At 44.3% G+C, this 25,204-nt stretch overlaps 1 protein-coding gene across 1 annotated transcript in view; it reads right to left on the reverse strand.

The window, feature by feature from the left end:
• Window positions 1-24,680, reverse strand: part of PARD3 (par-3 family cell polarity regulator) — a 706,595-nt gene extending 681,915 nt beyond the window's left edge. Inside the window, exon 1 of the mRNA XM_054991157.1 lies at window positions 24,307-24,680. Within this exon, the coding sequence (XP_054847132.1) occupies window positions 24,307-24,426 (120 nt within the window). The 5' untranslated portion in view covers window positions 24,427-24,680. The remainder of the gene's footprint in view (window positions 1-24,306) is intronic.
• Window positions 24,681-25,204: the final 524 nt, after the last annotated feature.

Raw genomic sequence — 25,204 nt, forward strand, 5'->3', positions numbered from 1 at the left:
AAAAAAACGTTTATGAAATATTTTCTGTTTTTGAAAAGTGAAATGTTTTTTTAAGACAAGGTTCAGCTCAATGGATAGCAGGAAATTTTATAGGTAAAAATAGTTTACTCCACTAGATAACAGTTGTTCCTATGTATACTACAGACATACATGTTTATCATTGAAATGTGACCCATTTCAGAAACAATTGTGTCTACTGAGTTCAGTGATTTCAATGTTACAAAGTTTAATCTGATATCTAAATATGCTGGTAGTCCTACCTTATTATGACTATACGAGTCTTGCCATCCTAATTATACACTCTTGTTTACTACAGAATTTGTTTTCTACTTAAACTTCTCCCCCCCTCCCTCTCAGATGGCAAAGATTAAGACACAGGTGCTAAGGAGGCACAGGGTACAGCAGTTTGCAGCTGTCTCTCAATTACTAGGTTGCAACACTTCTCTTACTGATGTGCCGTCTGTTTTCCTGCCTCTTAATTCCCACGAACAACTCTCCCACCAGGATCACATTGGATCCACATCCAGTTAAACCCTAATCTGGTAACTAAAACCAACTAGCATGAGCATCATCCCTGAAGCCATTAATCTGAGGTTTCAAGAGGACTGTTGAGGACACTGTGCTTGTACAATAAAATTAAAAGCCAAGCTTTATTTTAAGAAATGTAAAGAGCTGGAAACACACAATAAACCAAATTATGCCTTAATCCTATCACCAACTTCCTTTCCTAACTACCCCACTTTATAAAAACCCTACCTACATAGCCTAGTTGTCTAAATAAAAGCAAAATAAACTTTTTCAACTTCTCTCCCATATATGTATCGTCCCTCAATCACATCCTCTCATCCAGTCAAATGTCACTCCCAGCTCTCCTCCACTCCCCCCCCCACACACCACAAACACCCCGTGTGTGTGTGGTGCCCTCGAGTCATAGCTGACTTATGGCGACCCCTGGAGGGGTTTTCATAGCAAGAGACTAACAGAAGGGGGTTTGCCATTGCCTGCCTCTGCAACCCTGGTCTTCGCTAGAGGTCTCCCATCCAGTTACTAATCAAGGCTGTATTAAGAACTATGGACACAATTACAGGCTTTATGGTATTATTTACCAATACTGTATGACTTACATCACCTGGGTATATTTGCAAGTTTTCCTATTCACTTCATTTATATCCCACGTTTCTCCCCAAAGAGGACCCAAGGCAGCTTACGACACAGTCCCTTCTCCATTTATGTCACCACCTCCCTGTGAGGTAAATGAGGGTCAGAATGTGTGGCTAATCCAAGGTCACCACCTCACATGGCAGTGTGCAAATTTATACTTTTAAATTCCAAATGTATGCCAAATAATACAAATGTATATACTAAGTTGTAAGTTAGGCCTTTTACATTGTTAAATCAGTAAAATAAGTTTAGGTCTGATAAGAAAGTAAGCATTGCACATATTCCATTCTTCCCCCAAAACGGTCCATTTTTCTCTGGAAAAAAAAGAACAGTTTTTCTCCACACCTTCAACATTTTCAGAAATTTTACATCTCTAAATATGTCATTTCACCATTAAGGGAAAGACACATGATTTTGCGGATTTTGCAAAAATGACTTCATAAGAAAAATGTTCTGCTTTGTAACTTATTTACTTTTTTCCTATAAAGCACAAACCTTTGAAGCATTCTCCAGCCACTAAAGTGAATAGGAATAACATAAGAACTCTAAAATTGCAACACATCTATTTGCAGCACTCCCTAAAAGGAACGACAACATCCACCTCGCTGCCAGAAAAAGAATAGTTTCAAGCGGACAGGCTGGGTGCCAAAACACCCCCGAGGGGGTGCATGAGTGAAGAGAACAAGTGTGTATGTGGGGAAGGGGGGAACAGAAGTGCAACACACTCTATACTGAACAAAGAGAAACGATCATCCCGCATCAGTAATCAGGATACATAGAACACATTGGAGGTGATATGAGCAATACCTACATGACATGCCTGATAGGGTGTACATCTTCCCAAACTGCAGTGTTGAGTGTTGTCATGCATATGCATTTAAAAAAAAGAAAGAATCTTGTTTGTCACTTGTGCTTATTGTCTGTATGTGTAGCATGTTATTCATCAGCACAGATATGCACATGTGCTCATAAGCACACCATGGCAATTAGTCCACACAGAAGTCAAGTGCTCACTGCAGAGCAACATCGTCCCAGAACAAATTTCCTGTGCCTTCTGTGGTAGTTTCTCCTATCCACCCATACTTCACATAGGCTATTTTCCAGACACCACAGTGTAACTTGTATACCGCATTACTACTCCAAGGCACCTCTATATTCCACAAACCATTAACACAGAAAAGGGAGTGCTAAAATCTCCACTAAAGGAACTGATCGTTCAATCAATATGCTATGCAGGGCTTTTTTTCTGGGAAAAGAGGTGGTGGTGGAACTCATTATAGCACGATGATGTCACTTTGGGTCAGCTAGAACAAGGGATGAGTTTTTTAAAGTTTAAATTGCCTTTGTGAAAATGGTCACATGGCTGGTAGCCCCGCCCCCTGATCTCCAGACGGAGGGGCATTTAGATTGCCCCTCCAGCGTCACGGAGGGCAATCTAAACTCCCCTCTGTCTGGAGATCAGGGGGCGGAGCCACCAGCCATGTGACCATTTTCAAGAGGTGCCGGAACTCCGTTGCACTGCATTCCAGCTGAAAAAAAAGCCCTGATGCTATGTAAAGTTATCTGCATTGGAAGGCACAAACTTTTCATCCAGCACAGATTGGGCAGGAGAAGAGTGATGTTCTAAACACCACAGGGGATCACAGCTTTGGCAGACTTTTAAAAGAAGAAGGATTACAAAATGAACAACCACTGGTTTTCTAGAGTAAGGACTGGAGGAACAAACATTGCAGAATGACCAAAGATAGGAAAAAGTCCACAGGCAAGAACAAAAACAAAAATTCATAGAGAAAAGGGGGAAAGTGCAACATTATAAAAGTTTAAAGGATTGTACATCTAAGAAAAGAAGAAAGTGAAGATAAGTTTTTTTTTAAAGAAAAAACACAGTTTAACTTCAGAGAGCAACAACTCCATGTTAAAAAACATTGTAAGGAAGTTAGGGGAAATGAATACACATGCAAAATTAGAATGGTATGTAGGTGGGAAGTGTTGCTTATGTCAAAAGAGGCACGGCTAGTAATTCAGACAGCTCTTAGAATAAACTCAGAGAAAGGATACAATGAAGATCATTGGGGGCAGAAACAACATATAAAGCAAAAGCAGCGGGAAAGGGGTGTTAAATTTAAGTCCAATTACCAAGCAGTAATAATCAATCTTTATTACAGCCCACAAGCCATACAGAAGCAGAACACGCAACATTCATTAGTTAAATCATCTCTCTCTGTATAGCAGGCAGTAACAGTAGTCCCATTAAAACAAAAAAGGACATGAAAAGTAATTGAGGGGGAAGGGGATCTCAAAAACATATCTAAACTAAACTAAAGAGGTATTAGAAAGAATACTGCAAGAGAAAAATACCAACAATGTAGGTGGTGTATCCAGTACAGTGAAACAAGAGAATACATTGTATAAACACACCATTTTTAAAAAGTTGGACAAGCCTATAAGCAGTTTAGCAAACATAAGCAAAGTTGTTCTCGTATCCTAAAAAGGCAGGAATGTTGAGCAAAGTCATAATAAAACATCAGAAAATATACCCTTCAAGACAAGATGCCAGGCACTAACAGGCCAAAAGAAAAGTGAAAAAGGTATAGCGGGTGATGGATAAAATGGAGTGGAAAATGTTTTACCACAACAAACTATCCTGAAACTCAAACAGTATAATATGCTGAGAATTAAGGTGGCAGAAAGGAGATTTTTTAAAGGCAGGAAAACGGCAAAAGCAAAGAGAGAGATAAAGCACCCATACACTGAGGTAGAACTGGGAAGGCATTGTAAAAGAATACAAGTTGCTTTTACACACTAAGCGTCTCTCTACATGAGACTCCTCAGCCTGTGTTTATCAAGTGTAGAGACGTGCAATGTTAGCTAGGAAGTGTAGTTTAAAAAGACAGGTCAGGCGGAGATTGATCCTCAGAGAGTTGGTTCATTTCATGTTTGCCTCCCTGAAAGTTCTATCAATTTCTCTTATGTCTCCTTAAGCTACCCTTCCTGGCTAACATTGCATCTCTCCACATGTGTTCTTCCCATGTCAGATGTCTTGTATAGACAGACTCTAAAAGAGGGCTACTTTGAAGTGTTGAGCACATTACCAGATTTGATAAGAAATTTGCTATGTATCAGAATTGCTCAGCAAAATATTTTGGATGTGAGAAAAAAGGTCATCATTACATAACATGTAATCACAATTAAAAGGTCACTGTCCCTTTAACAGCATGGCCCACGATTTTCACAAAAATCTCTTAACTAGCAGGATGCAGGCCCTCACCATGTTTCCCAGGGAATCTGTGTAACAGCACACTCTATACTGTATCTGTAAGAGTCGACTGAAAAATCCACCTGGTGCTGAGAGTTTATTGTATTTGAATATAAGCAACTGTGGATGGTAACAAAACCACTACTTTTAAGGAACAGAATATGGCTGTCCATGGAGGAATATTTATTTTAGATACACAAGAAGCAACTGAATTAGGAATATAGCAAGCAGAATCTCCAAATCTGAACCAAAAACTGGTCTACAGTTTAACCACGCTAAGCCAATAAATAACTCCACTGGCACAATACATATTGAAACAAAGGAAATAAAAGTGTCTCAAAAAACTAAAAGCAGCAAAAGATGAAAGAGGGTGGAGAGAATACTGCATAATGTTTTAGCAAAAAGCTAATGAAGACAGAAGGTATTAGAACGCTTTAAAAGTGGGGGAAACAGCAGCTGTTTTTGAATCTCACAATGACGCGCCACTAACACAGAGAAAAGTGAATGAATATCCTCAGCAGGGAGTACCCTGGGAAGGGAAGGCCAGTGCCAGTAAATCTACAGAACTAAAACTGCAAAGGATCCCTGTTCAGTGACTCAGGATGGCTACTCCCATATGAACCTACACAACCATTACTATTATCTTCAGAGGACCTGCTTTGGGTGACAAGTAGTAACCCGAGAAAGGGCTTTTCAGTCGTGGCACCAAAATTATGGAACTCTCTTCTTCTGCAGGGAAACTTGTCTAGCTCCTTTCAATTATTGTGCTTTGCCAGCAGGTAAAGACTTTCAGGATTGGGGGGGGATGGGGTTGGCGTACCCTTCCCAACCCTCCTCCTTGTTTGTGGTTAATTGTCAGTTTTATTCATATATCCTGTTTTTTAAAGTTGTTTTGTATTTTTTTAATTGTTTACTGCCTTAATGGCACAAACTGGGCAGACAGCCTGCATACAAATGTTTTAAATAAATACAGAGCACAGCACACAAGACAAACGGTTATGTTAGTGTCAGGAAATAAGCTCGTAAATATGACGTTGCAAATGTTGCCCATCAGGAATGAAGTAAAGCTTCCACACAATACATAGTTAATTGGATCTGGGGGCCCAGGAGTGTTCTCCAAGGGTCTCCACATGCTTTTCTCCCCAACGAGAACCTGAAACACCTGACAACATCATTCCACCCTCCTCTACTTGATTATTACAACCACCACTCTGAGAGGCAAGTTAAGCTGTGAGATGGGCCCAAGTTCACCTAGCAAGCTTCCACAGCAGAGTTGGAGGTCAAAACTGGGTCTGACTCATTCTACCCATCCACCTAAGGGGGCAGAATCAGTTTCCCCCACTTTTGAAGTGAAAGAGCTCACAAAGCTGCCACTGTCCAGACTCACCTAGCTTTCAGATCACTTCAAAGCACTAGCCAAGCAAAATATGCTGACTAGTTGTTAGAAAGAAACATATGGAACTCTGTTTGGCTGAAAAGTAGCAAAGAGGAACAAGTTCTAATCACCGTTGTTACTTCCAGCTGAAAACTAAGTGGCTTTCATTCCATTTTCCAATACCATCAGGGAATGAGATTGATCAGAAGTTGAGTCAGGGCCTTTTGTGTCAGGGCCCTATATAAGCTACCTGTTACTTGGTGACACCCGACCTCGTAGACCAGGGGTCCTCAACCTTTTTGATTCTGCCTGCACCTTTAGAATTTTGAGGGGTGTAGTAAGTGCCACCTCAAAGGAGGCAGAAAAAAAACAAAAAACAGCTATGCCGGGAGGTAAAGACAAATGCTATCCCTCTGTCCTCTCTTGCAAAAGAATCGCACATACATTCAGAAGCTGGGGTGAAAGCAAGCCTGAAGAAAGAATGGGTGGGCTTCTAATCCTAAGCACTCATTTCCCCTCATGTCCAGCTCTCTGGACTCATAGAATCATAGAGTTGGAAGGGGCCATACAGACTATCTAGTCCAACCCCCTGCCCAGGGCAGGATCAGCCTAAAGCATCTCTGACAAGTATTCATCCAGCCTCTTCTTGAAAACTGTCAGTGAAGGGGAGCTCACCACCTCCCTAGGCAGCTGATTCCACTTTTGAACTACTCTGACTGTGAAAAAGTTTTTCCTAATATCCAGCCGGTACCGTTGTGCATGTAATTTAAGCCCATTGCTTCGGGTCCTACCCTCTGCTGCCAACTGGAACAGCTCCTTGCCCTCCTCCAAACGACAGCCTTTCAAATATTTAAAGAGAGCAATCATGTCCCCCCTCAACCTCCTCTTCTCCAAACTAAACATTCCCAAAGCCCTTAGCCTTTCCTCGTAGGGCTGTCTCCAGACCCCTGATCATTCTCGTTGCTCTCCTCTGCACCCTCTAGATTTTGGCCACATCCTTTTTGAAGTGAGGCCTCCAGAACTGCACACAATACTCCAGGTGTGGCCTGACTAAGGCAGTATAGAGAGGGGCTATGACCTCCTGCGATTTTGACGCTATGGCCCATTTGATACAACCCAAGATTGAATTAGCCTTTTTTGCCACTGCATCATACTGACTGCTCATATTTAGTTTACAGTCCACTCTTACCCCAAGATCCCTTTCACATATACTACTGCCCAGAAGTGTATCCCCCATCCAGTATTTGTGTTTCCCATTTTTGTGGCCCAGATGTAATACTGTGCACTTGTCTTTGTTGAACTGCATCCTATTCACAGCTGCCCACTTCTCCAGAGTATTCAGGTCTTGTTGAATTTTAATTCTTTCTTCTTGGGTGTTTGCTACTCCTCCCAATTTGGTATCATCAGCAAATTTAATGAGCAGCCCTTCCACTCCTTCATCCAGATCATTGATAAAAATATTGAAAAGTACTGGGCCCAAAACCGAGCCCTGCGGCACCCCACTGGACACCTCCCTCCAATTTGATGAAATGCCGTTGACCACTACTCTTTGAGTGCGGTCCTCCAACCAGTTGCCTATCCACCGAACTGTCCTATAGTCCACTCCACAGTCTTCCAGTTTGCCCATCAGAATGTCATGGGGGACCTTATCAAAAGCTTTACTGAAATCCAGATAAATCACGTCAACAGAGTTCCCCCGATCCAGTAAGCTGGTCACTCGATCAAAGAAGGAAACCAGGTTGGTTTGGCAAGATCTGTTAGGAACAAAACCATGCTGACTTCCTCGGATCACTGAGCGGTCCTTCAGATGCTTACAGATTGATCCCTTTAAAATCTGTTCTAATATCTTCCCAGCAACAGAAGCCAGACTGACCGGCCTGTAGTTTCCCGGGTCATCCTTCTTTACTAGAGAACTGCTTTGATAATCATAGCAACAGTTAGTCAGGTCACAAGCTCCACTCCATCATTCTCTCTTCCTTTGCCACATTTTAATGTACAACGAACACACGAATTAGCCTAATGATGAGGGACCACTCAAGATCAGAATTGTCTCTACTATGATTAGTAAACACTTTTGGTGACATTCATGTCCTTTAAATTCCTCTCCTCTATTAATTGCCCTTTGCAGAGAGGCTGTTTTCTAAAACTTTTTTCCCTTTAAAAAAGAACAAAAGCTTGTTTCTCAAAGAGAAGGGGAATAAAAAGGGGGGGGAACAGGGCAGGGGGAGGAGGGAGAAAGAGAAGGGGAACTATAACCACAGGGTAAGAAAAGCCCTGCTCCTCCAAGTCTCCTATTTGAGCCGTGGGAAAACCTTGTCATTTGGAAAAGGATAGCCAATAACAAGCCCTGCTTTGCAATGTCCCTGCCCCCTTGCCAGAAAGTTTGGCCGGCCCTAAGTAGACACCACATTGGGGAACTCTATAATAGGCCACGTACAGACAAACATTTTAATAAAACTTTTAAAAACAGTGCCGTTAATATGGTTCTCACAGTATTGTTTTGAGGATGCAAGACGACACAGGCCTCCATGGTTCACCATGTACACACTGAAAATGTTTTATACATGATGGGAGGAAGTGAAGAGAGGAGAATTTGGGCTCCACAAAAAAAAAACTTAAATAAAAATTGGAGTCCTCAGGTTTTCTCAGGAAGTGTCAGAAACACTGGCTTAGATGTTGTTGCCAAGCAGAAAAGAGAGTGGGTTACATATGAAAGATTAATAACTTTTTGGCAGAAAGTTAGATTTGTTGGTCTGATTCTCAGCGGACAGGGACAATCGAAGGGGTAGGTCCACAGCATTCTTTCCATCTGGATGTTATTTTTGTACCAAGATGCTTACATATGTAAATTCAGGTTATGTTTTTATCACCTTACCATGCAACGCAATATGGTGGGGGATCATGGCGTTAGAAAATACCATTTGCTACCAGCAGCCTGAACAGTTATTGCGGCATGAATTTTCCATTCAAACTTCAAGGAAACACTGTGCCTACACACAGGTACTTTGTAAGAATGTTTCATGATCACAGTATCTAACTGTAAACTGATACATACTATAAGAAATGTGTCTACTCTATGAATTTCTGGAGCAGTTACAAGTTATTTTTATGCTACAGTTTCAAGAAAAACAGGGTTACATCATTCGTACATCCTTTAGATTTAAAAAAAAACTGCAGGTACATGAGATGTAGAAAGTAAGTTCTGCAATTTCAGCAGAAATTCCAACTCCAGATTTTATTTTATGTCTCCTTGTCTGTACTTATGCGAACAAATGCAGCCCCCCTATAGAACAAAGGCAGGCACAACAAATACTGTCATCAAAATGTCCAGTCCGCCCCACCAAGATATTTAAGCTCTATGGTCCTTCAGCAGACCAGACTCCCCTCTTGGTCCCATCCACCCTCCAATGGGGACTCAGCAGCTCTCAAAACCCCAAGGACAATGAACATGCTCAGTCCTCATGGAGGCTCTTTAATTTATGAACAAGTGCTGATCTTAGGGCTGCCACGCCCGCCCCCACTTACCTGGCCAGCGGGGAGGTGCGCACCTTCCATGCGCACCCCAGGCGGTACTGTGCGCCCGCGCGCGCAGCAGCCACCAGGATCAGGCCTGTTTTGGCCTGGATCAGGGCCCCTGTGGAGTGCGGGAGCATTCCTGCACTCTGCAGGGGCCCAAAACGGACCCGATCTGCACCAAAACGGGCCCGATCCGCGCCCATTTTGGCGCGGATCGGGCCCATTTTGGCGCGGATTGGGCCCGTTGTGAGCCCCTGTGGAGCGCAGGAACACTCCCACACTCCACAGGGGCCCTAAATGGGCCTGATCCGTGCCAGAATGGGGCCCAATCCATGCCAAAACGGGCCCGAGCCGCGCCCATTTTGGTGCGGATCGGGCCCGTTTTGGGCTACTGCGAAGTGCAGGAGCGTTCCTGTGCTCCGCAGAAGCCCCCAACGGCGCAATCTAGGGACTGCGTGATAACGTCACTTCCCAGATAGAGGGGGCCTGGCAACCCTAGCTGATCTGCATTCCCAGGGAATCCCACAAGTACAGTAAAGTCCCCAGCTCTGTCTGCTGGTGAACCCTTTCACTGTTTTTGCAACAGGCTCTCCGCAACGATGCTGGCCATAGAAAGGAATAAACTAGGAATATGGAAGTAATCACATCACATAGGATAGTCTAGAGAGAGTGAACTGGGAATTCTTACCCACTCACCCCCCCCCCTCCAAACACCCAACTCTCCCACTCTGAAATCTATAAGCTTTCAGTAAGTCAATTTCCCTATCTCCCCAGCGGTGTAAAGGTCTTGTTTGTACAAGTGAGAAGTCAAACGTTTTAGCTCTTCACAGAGGCGTAACTCTCTTCTCCCCCCCCCCCCGCCGACAGTCAACACTCTGTACCTTCATCAGGCCAGGTGGGGGGGGGGGGTCTTATTTCTCAGACTGATTAGCACAGTCCTATTTTTCTGCATACCTGCGAATATGCAGAAATCCCTAGCCTGTGAATAGCTGCACTCTTATGACTGGTACAAGAAGACACTCTGTTCACAATTAGATCCCATGATCATGAAACATTCTTACAAAATCATACAACTGTAACTAATATATCTCCTGATGAATTGTGTTGCTTGCCTCGAACAGTATACTTGTTATAGTACAGTCCTATGTAGAGTTACTCCAGTCCAGACTATGCCGGTTCATTTCTGTGGGCTTCTATTGGAGTAAATCTGCATAGGATGGCACTACTGAAGAACTTTAGCAGCTTCTAAACAATTTTAAAGAACATACTGCCATCATTCCCACAAACTTTTAACTCCTTCCAAAATGGCCTTAGAAAAACTCACTGTCCTAATATTGGAGAAGAAATTTCTGGTGCCTAAAAAAGGTGGATCAATTTATTCTCTGTATTATTCCAGTTTCAGTATATGTGAGCACATATATTGGTTAGTCTTTAAAGAGTCACAAAAATCTTTATTTTTTTCACTGTCCTAAACAACGGATCTGAGCATATGAAAAAGGAACTTTTTTTTTAGCCATAAAGTTCAATAAATAAACTATTACTCTTTTCTTTGCTAAAAGAACGGTTACTTGTCAATAACTTTACCCAGACATCTGTAGTTGTTTAGCTTCCCTCTCCATTTTTCTTCTTTTCCTTTAGTGGGACTTAACCAGTCTTCTCATAAATGTCATCATTCTTATTTTCCTTTTTCTTAGGAGTCTTACAGTGACAACTGTCCTTCCTTCTTCACCTCCTGCTAAGTTTGACTTACTGTTTAATGTTTATCTTCGTACTGTCATCTTTTGCTTTCCAGAGAGGGAACAAAACTATTTATTTATGTCATTTATAGTCCGCCATTGTCACTGAGACTCAAGGTGGATTACATAGTGTGAGATTAGTACAGTCAATTTCAAGGACATTTCCATAAACAATGCCACAGGGTAAATAAATACACGTTTACAAAGACGTAACATTAGCAAGAGTCCAATACAGAGTTGAAGAAATGCTAAAAGAGAGCATAAGCAATTCTAGGACTGACATCAGACAACACAGAACTACCCAGTAGGGTCAAGGAACAGGTAGCACAGTGGAGCACATACTTAAAGCAACAGATAGTACATAAGGTAACACAGTGGTGAAGTCTATGGTCCCTAACTTGTTAACGAAGCATCTCTTTGAGATCATCTCCCTACAGTACAGCCCTCCTATTTGAGTAAAAAGCCCTCTTGAATAATTCAGTTTTGCATCATTTGTGGAAAGCCAGGAGAGTGGGGGCTCTCCTGTCCTCCTCAGAGCGGAACTACAAGTGACAGAAGGCACAGGTTGGACACTTGTCAGCTTCCCTCAAGTTTTGATGGGAAATGTAGGCATCCTGGTCTCGCACCTTGGCTCTCTGACTGCTGTCCAGTGGACTTTTCAACTGTCACTTGTCCAACATTCCGCCAAGCTGCCTACATTTCCCATCAAAACTTGAGGGAAGCTGACAAGCGTCCAACCTGTGCCTTTTGTTACTTGTAGTTCTGCTCTCAGGCAGGCTGTTCCACAGGGGAGGGGCCACTACAGAGAATGCACATGTATTGGCAGCTGTTTATTTCGCCCATGTGCAGGGTGGTACTTGCAGGACACACTGTTCAGATGAGTGAAGCTGCTCTGAAAGAACATAGGGAGAAAGGTATTCCCATAGGTATGCTGGACCAAGGCTGTGACGAGTTTTGCATGTGATAACCAATACCTTGAACTGAACATGGTAATGAACAGGTAGCCAACCGAGTGACGTGCTCCAGCTTGCTCCTCATAACAGCTGAGCCACAGTGTTTTGTACCAATGGAAGTGCCTGTGATGTTTGCCTCAAATATTTCCACCTTTAGCAACCTTTCACTGCCACCCACCATACCTCCCAGCTCCTTAACCCTACCTGCTCCTAAACACACTGATTTTTCGCCCTACAACTGACCATTAGTGTGGCCAGATAATGAGACCAGGACATAGAGGTCCTATACCTTGAATGCTTGTGTCCATGGGGGAAAGTGTCCCATCGCTGCAGCAGGAACAAGTCAGCACCAGCAGAAATTCCCTGTTTGACATTATTACAGGGAAGGTACTAAAAGCCAGTGAGGAATAATGGTTTCTGTGATAAGACTGGGAAGAGCCAAGTTCAAATCCCTGTTCAGACATGAAATCCAGAGTGACCTTGGGCCTGTCCTCTCAATAGGGGGCGATTGAAGAATAGAAGAATGATAAACATTGGTCTGAGCCCCTTGGAAGGAGGACAAGATAAAAAGCAGAAAGTGAGTGAACCCTTACCCTGTTGCAAATTGCTATATTGCCTACCCTTATTTTTATCCCACTCTTCCTCAAGTTCAGGGTGGTATATGTAGTTCCATCTTCTTCCAAGCTATCCTCACAATAGCCCTATGAGGTAGGCTGGAGAAAAAGAGTGAATGACACAAGATCACCCAGTACAGCTGAGGAGCAAGATAGTTTCTTCATTCTAAAACTCACAGACTATGGACCTTACCAGATTTGCCTGCCACACAGGATAAGTAACAGGAGCCTGCAGCTTAGAAACGGTTGTGTGCTTGCCTGACTGCTGATCTCGGAACGGGAACCTAAGTCAAATGACACCGTGCTAAAATCCGTACAAACACAAAGGATGAGCAGTAGTTGGCAAGAGAACAACTGGAGCTTTACAAGGAAAAATCTCTCTGGCTCTCAGATACACTTTCCACTGTAATTATGATGCTCTGCTAACAATGTTAGAGCGAATGTTTATACTCTAGGTATATTTGTCCCCTTCCAGAAATGGGTGTTCTCTTCTGCATTACTATGAAAACGTCAGCATTATCTTTATTGTACTTCTTAGACCAAAAGACAAACTTTAGGTACTTACAAATGTAAACTGCAAATACATATAGTTCACACACAGAGGCCAAAATCCTTTGCCAATATATTCTGCTAACCCATTTTTGATACTCAAATAAGCAAACGCAAACAGCTTTTCGTTGGAGATACTGCATTTAATTTTAAAACTCTCACTCAACATTTTAAAAGCAAGTATTTCCTTGGAGACAAACAATTGGCTATTTAGAATACTAGGTAATGAAATGACAAAGGGCTAGGTTCAAAACTCTCCTTTTGCTGTAGAACACATCTGGAACATATTATAAAAACAGTTGGATCTACTAACATAATACCTACAACTGCTAAAATGTTTTGCCAAATAAAATTAAGATAGTTTGCAAAAGAAACCATGTGGATGTTAAAGAGTTTATCTTTGCTGACCTGCAACAAGCTTGCCCGCCTCCCTCCACATGCAGGAAAGCTTGGTCTATTTTTATCTCATCTTCTTTCAAGTAGCTCAGGGTGGCTTATACAGTTCTTCTTCCCATCATTTTTATCCTTACCACAACCTAATGAGGTAGACCAGGCTGAGACATATCAACCAGGTCAAGGTTACTCAGTCAGTTTCACGCCTCAGAGATGGAATTGAACCTAGACCTCAGTCTAGTCCCTGTACTAACACCATCACATTTATATGCTGCCTCTTCAGCTCACAACATAAAAGAAAATTGTTTATTACAAAATCATTAAAATCACCTGCCATTAAAAATCAGCCAATATAAACATGAAGCATAAAAATCACAAAATCTCTCTATACGAGACCTCTTACACGCAGACACTCAAGTGTAGGGAGACGCAATGTTAGCTGGAAAGAGTAGTTTAAAAAGGGAGAGCCAAAGGCTCTCTCAATTTCACCTCTCTACACAGAGCCAGCGCCTGAGAGGGTTTGTTAACTGGACAGAGCCATCAGGAGGTGAAGATGAAATTAACAAACCCTCTCAGCAGCAATCTCTGCAGGTTCTATGTAGAGAGGTGAAATTGAACTATGCTTCCTGGCTAACATTCCCATAGATCCAGAGGAGTTAGCTGTGTTAGTCTGTAGTAGCAAAATAGTAAAGAGTCCAGTAGAACCTTTAACACTAACCAACTTTATTGTAGCATAAGCTTTCGAGAGCCACAGCTCTCTTTGTCTCCCTACACTTGAGCATCCTCGTGTAAGAAGTCTCATGTTGAGACTCACAGACACACCCCCAGAGTATAAAATATTTGACAGCCTCTATGATCCTCAAAACTGTCCTCAGGCTACAATCAACATTGGAGTATTTGGTGTTATTTTCTTAGTACAGGTCAGTGAACTCTCTGAATGGAATAGCCACGGAATTAGTGCAGTAACTAAAAGAGCCATAGTGAACAGAAATCCTCTAGCTCAGGGGCCACAAAGAGGTAGTCTGAGCAGCCCCTAGAAAAACTAAGGAAAGGTCACAAAGGTCTCTTTTAACCCCGCCCCCCCCATTTTATTTCATAGGGTTTTTCTCCATGCTTCTTAGCCAATAGCTTCATTTCTGGTGCTCTTCCCCTGTCCATATTCTGTTTCTAGAACAGAATAAAACTTGGTAAAATGCGAAGGGGAAGGGGAATAGTTTTGGGGCTATTTTCCATTATTCAGAGGAAGCCCTGCTTCAGTCATCTCAGCAATTAACTCACCAAGTGACCACAGACAGGCCACTATGCCCTCAGCCCCCTATTAGCAGTGAGTACTAAATAAGCTTACAGAGTTTGTTGAAGGGATTACGAAACTAGTCTGTGAAGAGTTTTAAACAGTTGTATGAACAGTCTGAAGAACTATTACACTATGGAACAACTCATTTTCACTATTAGCATCTCAATGCTGATTTATAAATAGCTTAGGTACTAGCCCAATTTATTTTTCCTAGCCCATATAACCCCACATTCCCTTGTTATTCACTGGAAATAGGTCAGGAAGCTACCTGTGAAACTATTTCTGTGCATCTAAAGCAGTTTTTTTCCCCTTCAAAACACAGAGAAAAAGAGGCTGCAAGAAATCTTTAACTGGTGAGAAGCCCTGCAATCCAAAGCAGTCTGTGTCAGCAGGTATGAGCACACATCAGCCATCTAAGATCTGGCTCCCACATACAGAAGCACGGGGTGGCAGAAAGGGCTGCATCAACAGAGGGCAGGAGGTAGATCCCAGCTTATGAGGTTTCTTCATATTAAAAAAAAAATCCCATTAAGACCTAAAATGAGTATTGCTGCTCCCTCCCTGATTATTTTCAGTTTGGTTGTTGTGGGTTTTCCGGGCTGTATTGCCGTGGTCTTGGCATTGTAGTTCCTGATGTTCCGCCAGCAGCTGTGGCTGGCATCTTCAGAGGTGACACTGTGACACTGAAAGATCTCTGTCTTTTGGAGCTACACCTCTGAAGATGCCAGCCACAGCTGCTGGTGAAACATCAGGAACTACAATGCCAAGACCATAGCAATACAGCCCGGAAAACCCACAAAAACCATCATTCTCCGGCCGTGAAAGTCTTCGACAATATTTTCAATTTGCATAGAATTGTAAACATACAGGAGCATTCCCCAACAGGGGATGCTCCCCATGCATCCTGAAACAGTACAATCCATTCTACTACCGTGTTCCTACCTCATCCTCCTGCATGTGTGAACCAAGCCTAACAACTTAAGACCATTGTTAGAAATCCTTTTAACGTAGAAAGCGGTGAGAGCCAAACCACAAATCCTAGAGCCACCACAAATCTTTCGCCTGCTATTGCGCCAGAGGTTTTGCAATGGTGTATTCAAGAAAACCAAGGTGTGGTGAAGCAAGCAGTAGCTTCATCATAGAGCTGATGCTCACTAGACCACTATGAATTAGCTGTTATAGATAATGCGGTGTCGATACAATGCCCTCTTAGGTGTCTGTTAAGTTAGACAATCTTTGGCACATGCCATGACTGCATTCAACCTTGAGAAAGTTAGCATTTCCTGCCAGGATAAACCCTTATCCTGAATATATATTTATGAAGGATAAGAATTACCGTTTTTATTTAAAACTGATAAATTTATGAGGCTTGCTTAGCTAAAAGCTTTCACAGCAAGAATTATCAGGAGCCAAACCCCCCCCCCAGGCTGCAGAACATTTCTTTTACCGTCTAAAGCAGGTATAATTCAGGAACTCCTTGTTTCCCACAGAACCAAAAACCAGTTACACAAGAAACAGAACCTTGCACTGAATCAACAGGGATGGAATTCACAGGCTTTATGCTGTGAAGAATATACAAAACCACTGACAGATGTGCCAACACACAAAGCCTCCTGCCATGGAGGGGGTGTAGAACCTCTGCTTTCACAAACAAAAGGAACTTGTGGCAGCTTAGCAAGGTACTCCACTGAGCAGCTGTCAGGAAGAAAACAAGAGGGTGATTCCACACGCCCGGATTCATTTTAACCCTTCCCACAAAGCAGCACCTTACACTGACAAAGCAAAAAACCAGCCCTGCTTTGGCGATGCACGCAATACGAAGGAACAAGCGATACGAATGTAACCAACTCTGCCAAAGCAATCTCTTGCAACCAGCATGAGCAGTTGACTGAACAGCCTGTGTTTATCAAGAGCACAAGAGAAGCTCAACTTGGGTAAAACAACTGAAATATACCCCACTGGTTTTGTTAAAATAATGCCAAACTACAGTCGGGGAGGAGCCTGCTTCACACTTATCCTACAGTTCCCATTTATGGCTGTGAACCAAGTGAAATCCATCTCGCTTCTATCTTGCTTTACATTTGGTCCGTTAATGGTGCATTTCCATTAGAAGGATCTCAAATGTGAAGGGTTTTTTTTTTTAAGTGCGGAATTTAAAATTACATAATATTGATAATGCTGGCTGAGTCCAATTTGAAAATGGTTACTGCTGAATTTTATATTACATAATCTCAGTTTTTAAATTTACTTTTGGCACCTTATTTATTTCCCATGCAGAACTGCAGCTCATCAACACCTCCTCCAAAAGCCATACAGCAACTAGAGTTCAGCTGAATGCTGCCCAGTTCCAAGGGAGCGCCCTCCCCATGCCCCCCTCCACTGCCCATACAGCCAATCAGCTGGCTTCAACTTAATCTTTAGCATCTGGCCCCAAAGATGAAATAACATACCTGCTTCTCCACCCCACAGAAAAACATTCTATTTGTAAACCTTAAAGGTAGAGTTGTCCAGAGTCATCAAAAACGAAGCGCGTTTCTTGACTACTGTATCATTCTACGTTTCTAAGTCCTGCTACAGGGAGTCATGGAGTTTCTTGGAAACTTGTCAGGAAAAGTTTCTCAATGAAAAGATGACAGACACGCTTCTTAGAAACTCAGCTGGCCCACCAATCTCTCCCTGCTATGTGTATATAGCACTGGATGTGTTCCACGGCACACTCTCAGCTGGCACAAGCCAACAGTGAAGAGAACTGGGCCGCGTACAGACACACACTCGACTGTTGTCCATTACCTTCTGCAGTATGCAGGTTTCGCAGTATTCAAGTTGATGTGAACTGCATCCCCCTGCAGATAATGGAGCTTTTGAAAAAATCAGCAAGGTTCGAGTCCGATAGCACTTTAAAGACCAACAAGAGGTTCCAGGGCATAAGCTTTCGAGAGTCAAGCTCCCTTTGTCAGATATGAGTACAAATGGAGATCTCAGTCTCTATATCCCAATGAGAAGGCAGGAGGTGTGTTGCAAAGAAGCAAGATAGGATGTGGAGGTATAATGTGAGTTGGAATTCGCTTGATTAGAGCAGGGGAGGAAACAGAAAACCTCTCCTCTAGTTCTAGTTGTTGGTGCATTGGCTTTATTGTTACAAAAGCATCACAGTTCACCTACGAATCTATGCAGTATCTAATCAAAATGTAAATTTCCACCAAGTATTTCAGCAAGGAGCTTCTGCACACAAAATTCTCAACTTTAATAACATTTTCAGAGATAAGTAAGCATGGCAATTCAACAGACATTAGGGTGCATTATGAAATGTTTTGAGTTAACAGCCAGGGCATGAAGTCCCCTCAGAGCATTTCAAAATGACATAACCACCATCCAAAATAATAGAATACAGTATGTGAAAGAAGGACAGCATGCAATTTCTATTTCTTATTAAGCTCATTGCTCAGTAAAGTTGCAGTTTTATTAAGACTCATCTCAATATTACTATTGTACATTTAGGAAGAACATCGTGACAATTACTTGTGAATATGCCATTACACGTTACAGACAGCGCACCCATGAAGAATACGGGTTTCTCCCACTGCAACAGTTTTGCCCACATTTTAAACCTAGTTCACTTCTTTGGCTTATGTGTGCTCTAACAAAAAGGATACCAATATTTGCACTTCCAAGTAGGCCAATGATCAAACGGACAGGAATGTCAGCAACTGTGGAATGTATTTTGGCAAATATTTGGAACTCATCTAAACCAGCATGAACAGCCAATAACACTCCCATCCCAACTGTAGTATTACAGTTTTCAGCAGCAGAGGAAGCTAGCAGGAACAGAATACCACAAGAGAGGAAGAAAAAACCCAACTGGAGATCAAGGCCAACTCCAGATTTGGGACATGCCTAAGTTTTTCTTGATAAAGCACAACAGAAGCAGATCCTCACTAACCTATTACATGTCTGCCACTCATAATATCTAACTTTAATTTCACTATGTCTTTAATAATTTCAGCAGATTTCTAATAGGCAATGCCTGACTTCACTGGGGTTAAATGAGAGCGCAAAACAATTAGCCTTAGATCTCTTCTAATTAACATTTTATATGTATTCTGAAGGAGTGGTAAGGTTCACTCAGGCTACAATCACACTCAACAATAAACCATGGGTTATAAAACCATTCTTTAAGCAAACCCCAGTAAGTTATAATGTCCAAATATAGACAGCTCAACCAAAGCAGAAACCAAACCAGGATTTCTAACAAGAGTTTGTAGCTGGTTTATTGACCACAGTTTTTGTTAACTGTGGTTTTGCTAAAATGTCTGAAGCCACAAACCTCAGATCTTGATCCAACCACTACACCATGCAGCTCTCGGGCAGAACCACCAGAATTTGTTGCACAGATTACTGCTTAAACAGATCAGTTTGTTGTGATGGGCCATGATGGTCTGACTCAAGTTGCATGCATCTGTACCCAGGTGTGCAAAATGCAGCAATCCAAACTGTTTGATCAATTTAAATATCCTTGTTCCTAAAAACATTGACTTCTAAACAAACTTCACTGATTTCAACAGAACTTGCTTTCATGTAAGTATACTAGGGAGAAGAATTGATGCTTTTCTACCAGTATTCCTATATGCTCATATGAAACTTCACACACTCTCCTATATTTCAAGAGAGGGGAAATTTCCATTTGGGAGGGAACTGGGTCCAAATTAAAACTGCTGCTTGGCATGGGGGGGGTGGAATACAGTTCAATCCCTCTTTTATTATACAACATAAAGAAAAAACAAACAAGACTCATTTCATCATACATGTTTTCTTAACACCAAGTTTTGTCTCTAGCCACATAATTAACTTCTCATTTTCTCAGCATAATGGTTCCATTCCAACAACAACAAAAGATGTCATTTGCATTCTTCTTGGCTTAATTTTGAACACAGTTTCCTATAAGGCAGCTGAAAATTCAGCTTTACTTTTCCACTTGCAAATCAGGTATCTGACATCCTACTGTAACCCAAGCAAGTCTAAGAAAGGAAAGCAAAACTGCAAGAATTCCAGGCACCTGCTTAACCACATACTTACAATTTTAACCCCTCTACCAAAGCCTACTTCTCTAGCCCTCCATTCATGTTCTATATAAAAGATGGCTGCTAGACTGCAAAGCAGTGGTTTTCAACCTTTCCAGACACAGGACCGACCTTTAATCCCTAGGCGTAACACCCTAAGCTGCTAGCACGTGACATCACAGTCATGTGACAGGAAGGAGTACCAGAGTTATGTTGTCACCAGTGATAAAGCCAGTAGATCCAAAAAAGTGGAGTACCAGATGGTATACGGTACTAAGGAGCAAACGAAGGATTAGAGCCATGGAGGAATCCTCCCCCAACATGGAGTGCTTCTCATCATCCTGCCGTTCCTTTCAGTTTACATGGAAATAAGGGCAAGAACTGTGGAGCCCTGGAACATGTGCAGAGACAACTGGTCTTCCCCCAAAGAAGCAAAAAACCATGGTTCTCATCCTTGGATTGTGACCCAGTGGGTTGAACTCTGCAACTTACTTGTAGGTCCCAACGCATGGGTTGAAGAGCACTAAAAAAAATCAGAAACGGTGAAAATGTTTTGATTTATATGGCATCATCACCAATGTACATTATGGTTTAAAGAAACAAAGATGACACATCCTTACCCCGTGATGCTTGTAACTGAAGTTTCAAGTGAGGGGACATGGAAGACACACAGCAGGGGTAGATCAGACTACACGTTGGCCAAGGGACGTTAACCAAGGGGAAATTGTGGGTTTTAAGAAGGGAACAAGGAATATGGGCTGAAGCTTTTTAAGTATAATTTCCAATCTCGGCTACCAATCACCCTCCAAAAGCATGACAAAACACCAACGTATTTCACTGACAGAGAACAGGATAATACAAAGTAATGACAATATTTTGACTAAGCTTTCATCACATACCTAACTTCCATCAAAAGGCTATAAAATGAATACAGAGTTTCAAAAGCTTATCATTCAATCACAAAAAATTCACAAAGAATGCCAGCAAGACATCTACGCTATCTCTATTTTTAAACGCTTAAATATACTGCCAACTATTTACTTGTCTTTTTATTCTGAAAGCAAGTCATACCAACAACTTCTCCCATTTCATTTCCAATTTATCTTCACTTGCAGATGGAGCATCCAATAATCATTCTCCATCCATTGTACTTTCCAGCGGAAAGCAATGTAGCCTGCAAAGCATTTCACTAAATGCATTGCACACTCCCTCTGCATAGTACGCAGGGTTCAGGTTACAGTTCAAACTATGATTTGCTGGAGAAGTGAAGGAATTATAGTGATCAAGGAAAGGAAGGGAGCTGCTGTTCATGTCTGGCCTACAAAATTGTTGAAATACTACTCTGTAACGTGATGGTATCACCGAGAAAATTAACCTGGTACACAGCCAGTGAGTAGAGATTTGAACTACCAAGATGTGCCCTGAACCAAACTAGGCAACCTGGCTGATAACCTCAACTTAGCCTAACTCACTATCTAAGGCTGTGGTGAGAAATCCTGAGCTTATCAGAGGATGGGTAGAATAAAAACATTATCAGCATAGGGATAAAGTTTCACAGAGCTCTGGAGATGCTTCTACAGTCCTTCATTAAGGGGGGGGGGTGGAAAGTCCCAAAGTTCCATTAAAGGATTCAGAGGGCAGACAGAACAGTCGTGAATAAGAAAGCCATCACAGTAAGCAAGTCTGGAAAGCTAGTGCATCAAGAGGTTTGGGTCTTGCCTTTAATGCTGAGCAAGCCAAGATGCACTGCTTTAAAAGTCAAAGGCCTGGCAAAAAAGATCTTTGGCTGACATCTCATAAGTTCCAACATGCCCAGGAGCCACAGCCTGACTTCCTCCTCAGTCAAGCAAGGCAGCTAAGAAACAGGTCTGTACGATGCATGATAAACACAGATCTTGTGCTGTCCCATATGACAGAATATGCTGCTTCCACAGCACAGCAATGGCTATGTCAATGCCTTAGGCAGGTTTTTGTTCATTTGTATTGTTTCCCAATTCTGTTAACAGTCCTATTGCATTGCTTATTGGCTGTCTCATTTAATTGTTTTCTGTATTTTGTGTTCCTCCTTCAGTCTCAGCAGGAAACACAGGTTATAAATGAAGACAGATAAAATAAATAAAGTAGGGCTGTGGCTCGGTGGTAGAGCATCTGCTTGGCATACAGAAGGTCCCAGGTTCAATTCCCGGCATCTCTACTTAAAAGGACCACGTAGTAAGTGATGCAAAGGACTTCCAACATGAAACTCTGGAGAGCTGCTGCCTGCCTGGTAGGCAATTCAGATCTCGATGGACCAACAGTCTGATTCCGTATAAGACAGCTTCCATGTGTGTTAAAATAAAGTGGAAATGCTGAGGCACCTTCCTTCACCTGGCTTAAAACGGAACTGTGCAGATGATGAGCAGCGTCTATGCCACAGCACAATTCTTTCTAGCCTGCCCTTTGCAGGCAGCCTAACCAGCCCAAATTGATGTGACTCACAACCCTTTGAATTGTTTCTCACTGGAGTCCAGCTCTCCATTTCACAGCAAGGGATTTTCCTGCAGTTTGTATAGCAGGAGGGGGCGGGGGGAAGCTCCCATATCTTACTTACTAGGCCCCATTTTCGTTTTGATAAATAACTTTGTTTCCTCCCAAAAAAACCCTTTTAAAAAAAAAAGTGTTGTGGCTTTATTTACTGCATCTGCACTTTGAATGCTGCATTTTAAACCACCATAGGAACTAGGAGCATTAACAGAGGGAAATTAGGCACCATAAGTAGGAAAGCTCTCTCATTTCTAAACCTACTAACACATATCCAGAATAATTCCTCAAAGCTGCCACCAGAATTCTAGAATGAAGCCTGCATTCCGCAATCCCTGACTCGAAGCTACAGAATGTCAGGTTTGCTGTGCTTGTTTTTAAAACAGGAATTTACATCTAGTTAACTTGAGTAAAGACCACGGAGGGGAAAACATTTAATGTGTTTACAGAAATGTCCACATCTTTTCCTGAGATTATCAGAGACAAGGTTCACTGCCCCTTGCAAAAGCAGCAAAAACCCATTCTCTGTCCAAATGACAGCATGTTGAGGAACACAAACACCCCAGGTCCTGTTGCAGGCAGACTGTCATTATGGCCAGCACCTCACAGGGCAGCCAATTCACCAGTTGCTTGGGTTTCAAAAGGCAGCTGCGCAAAGGAAAGATTTCAACCACTGGGGGGCTTTAAAGCATGAGGCGGACCCCCCCCCCATCACTCCCACAGTTATGAAGCAAGGGCACCGGGCACACCGACAGCGTTCCCGCACACTCCAGAGAGGGCAGCCGAGTTACTCTCCAAGATGTGACCGGCACAATAACAGCAGCAGGGCAATTTAGATTTTCTAAAAAATTAAACTAAACCTGCCTTTTAAAAATAACGCACGTTGCTCAGTTGGTTTCAGCAGTCCCCAAAAGACGGAGGGACAACACCGAAGGCCTTTTCAGATATACCTCAGAACTCTGTTGCTTCATTTCAAACTCCAGGATTTCTTGTTTCGTTGGTTTCTTTCTGGCCCCCCTTCCTTGGGCCTGGACTAGCTGGGAAGCCTGGGGCTGGATTTCAAGCCTTAGCTGTAACCACAGCCCAGGGAACCAGAGAGGGGGAAACTTGCAGGGCGCGGGGAGGGAGAAGAGGAAAAGGTTTCCGCCGCTCTCCCTTTTCGAAAACAGCCCGAGCTTTCCGCCGCCGCGACTTGCTGTTGCACAGCAACGCAACGACGGCGAGCTACAACTCCGCGCAACAATTGCAACTCCAGAAGCGCCCTCCAAGGCGCCTGGCCGAGCGTCGCGACCCCGCGGCTGCCCGTACAACGCCCGGGGAGCGCCGCACGCCCCTCAGGCCGGGCCGAGAGCAGCGGGGCGCGGGCGGAGAGGGGGGCAGCCGCGAAAGAGTCGGGGGGGGACCTCCCCCAGCTTCGCCCCAAACCGCCCGCGCCCCGCCGCCGCCGGAGCAATCTCGGCTCGCCTCAGCGGGGAGGCACAAAAGGCCGGAGCCATGTTCGGTCCCAAACGGGGAGGCTGCTCCTCTCCGCCCCCCTGGCTGCGGGGCGCGCTCCGCAGCGCTGGAAAGTTTACTGGCAGGAGGGGACTCGCCGCCCCGACCGGCCTCCCCGCTGCCAGTCCCAGCGAAGCGAGACCCTCAGCCTCGGGCGAGAGGGCGGGGGTCCCGCTGGCCGGCCCAGGCTGCTCCTCGCGGCGCCCCTTCCCTCCGCGGCCGCCACTCTGCCTCTCTCCCGACCTCCCTCCCCTTTCCAGGAAGCGCCATATTGATCCCAGGCGCCCTCTCTGCCTGCCCGCCGCGCGTTCTTCCAGCGGCCGCCGCGCCTCCGCCGCTTCCTCCCGCTCCCCCGTCCCCTCCTGCGCGCCCCTGCCCGGCGGCTCACCTTGGCGATGGCCTTCCTGTACCTGGTCACCGCTTGCTCGACCAGGCTGGAAACTTTCATGTTCCCGTCCCCGCAGGGCACGACCACCCGGGTCCTGCCGAAGCACACGGTGACTTTCATCCTCCCGGCCCCGAGCTGCCGCCGCCGCCGCCGCTAGCGAAGCCGCTGCCTGGAAAGCGCCTCGCGCGCCCCGGCGCCAAGCGGGAGCCCGACCGAGGGCGGCCGGCTACCAAGTCGCCGGAGTCCCGCCGCGGGGCTGGCCAGGCGGACAGGCTGGGGCGGCCGCTCGCATGCTGGGCGGGGGGCGCCGCCAGCACACCGCACGCCTGGCTGGCTGGCTGGCCGCTCGCTTCCTTGCTCGCTTCCTTCCTTCCTTCCTTCGTGGCGCGCTCGCCGCTGCCTCTCTGGCCACCTGTTCGGCGTCTCCTCCTGAGCGCAGCCAGGCGGCGGCTCTCGCCTCTTGCCTCACTTCTGCAGCAGGGGAAGGGCCGCGTTGTCTCCCCGCCAAGGCCGTGCGAGGCATTGCCTCGCGGCCTCCCCCACCCGTCGAGGGGGCAGCTGCAGCGGCAGCTTCCCGCGGGCAGCTTGGTCGGCGGCTCCTTCCCGGGCTTGGCTTTCCTGCGGGCCGCTTTCCCGGGCATTTGCCTCATGCAGGGCGTCTCAGGTGGAACAGCAGCATTTGAGTCCAGTGGCACCTCGGGGACCCACAAGATTTTCGGGGGGTGAGCTTTCGACAGTCAGAGCTCCCTTGAAGACAGCCTTCTTCAGGTATCTGAAGAAGGGGGCCTGACTCTTGGAAGCTTATCCCCTGGAAATCTTACGGGTCTCTAAGGTGCCACTGGATTCAAACTCTGCAAGTCCCGCAGGGAGCGTCTCTCTCACCTATTCACTTGGCTCT

The sequence above is a fragment of the Eublepharis macularius genome, chromosome 11 (assembly GCF_028583425.1).
Source record: "Eublepharis macularius isolate TG4126 chromosome 11, MPM_Emac_v1.0, whole genome shotgun sequence".
Lineage (NCBI taxonomy): Eukaryota > Metazoa > Chordata > Lepidosauria > Squamata > Eublepharidae > Eublepharis > Eublepharis macularius.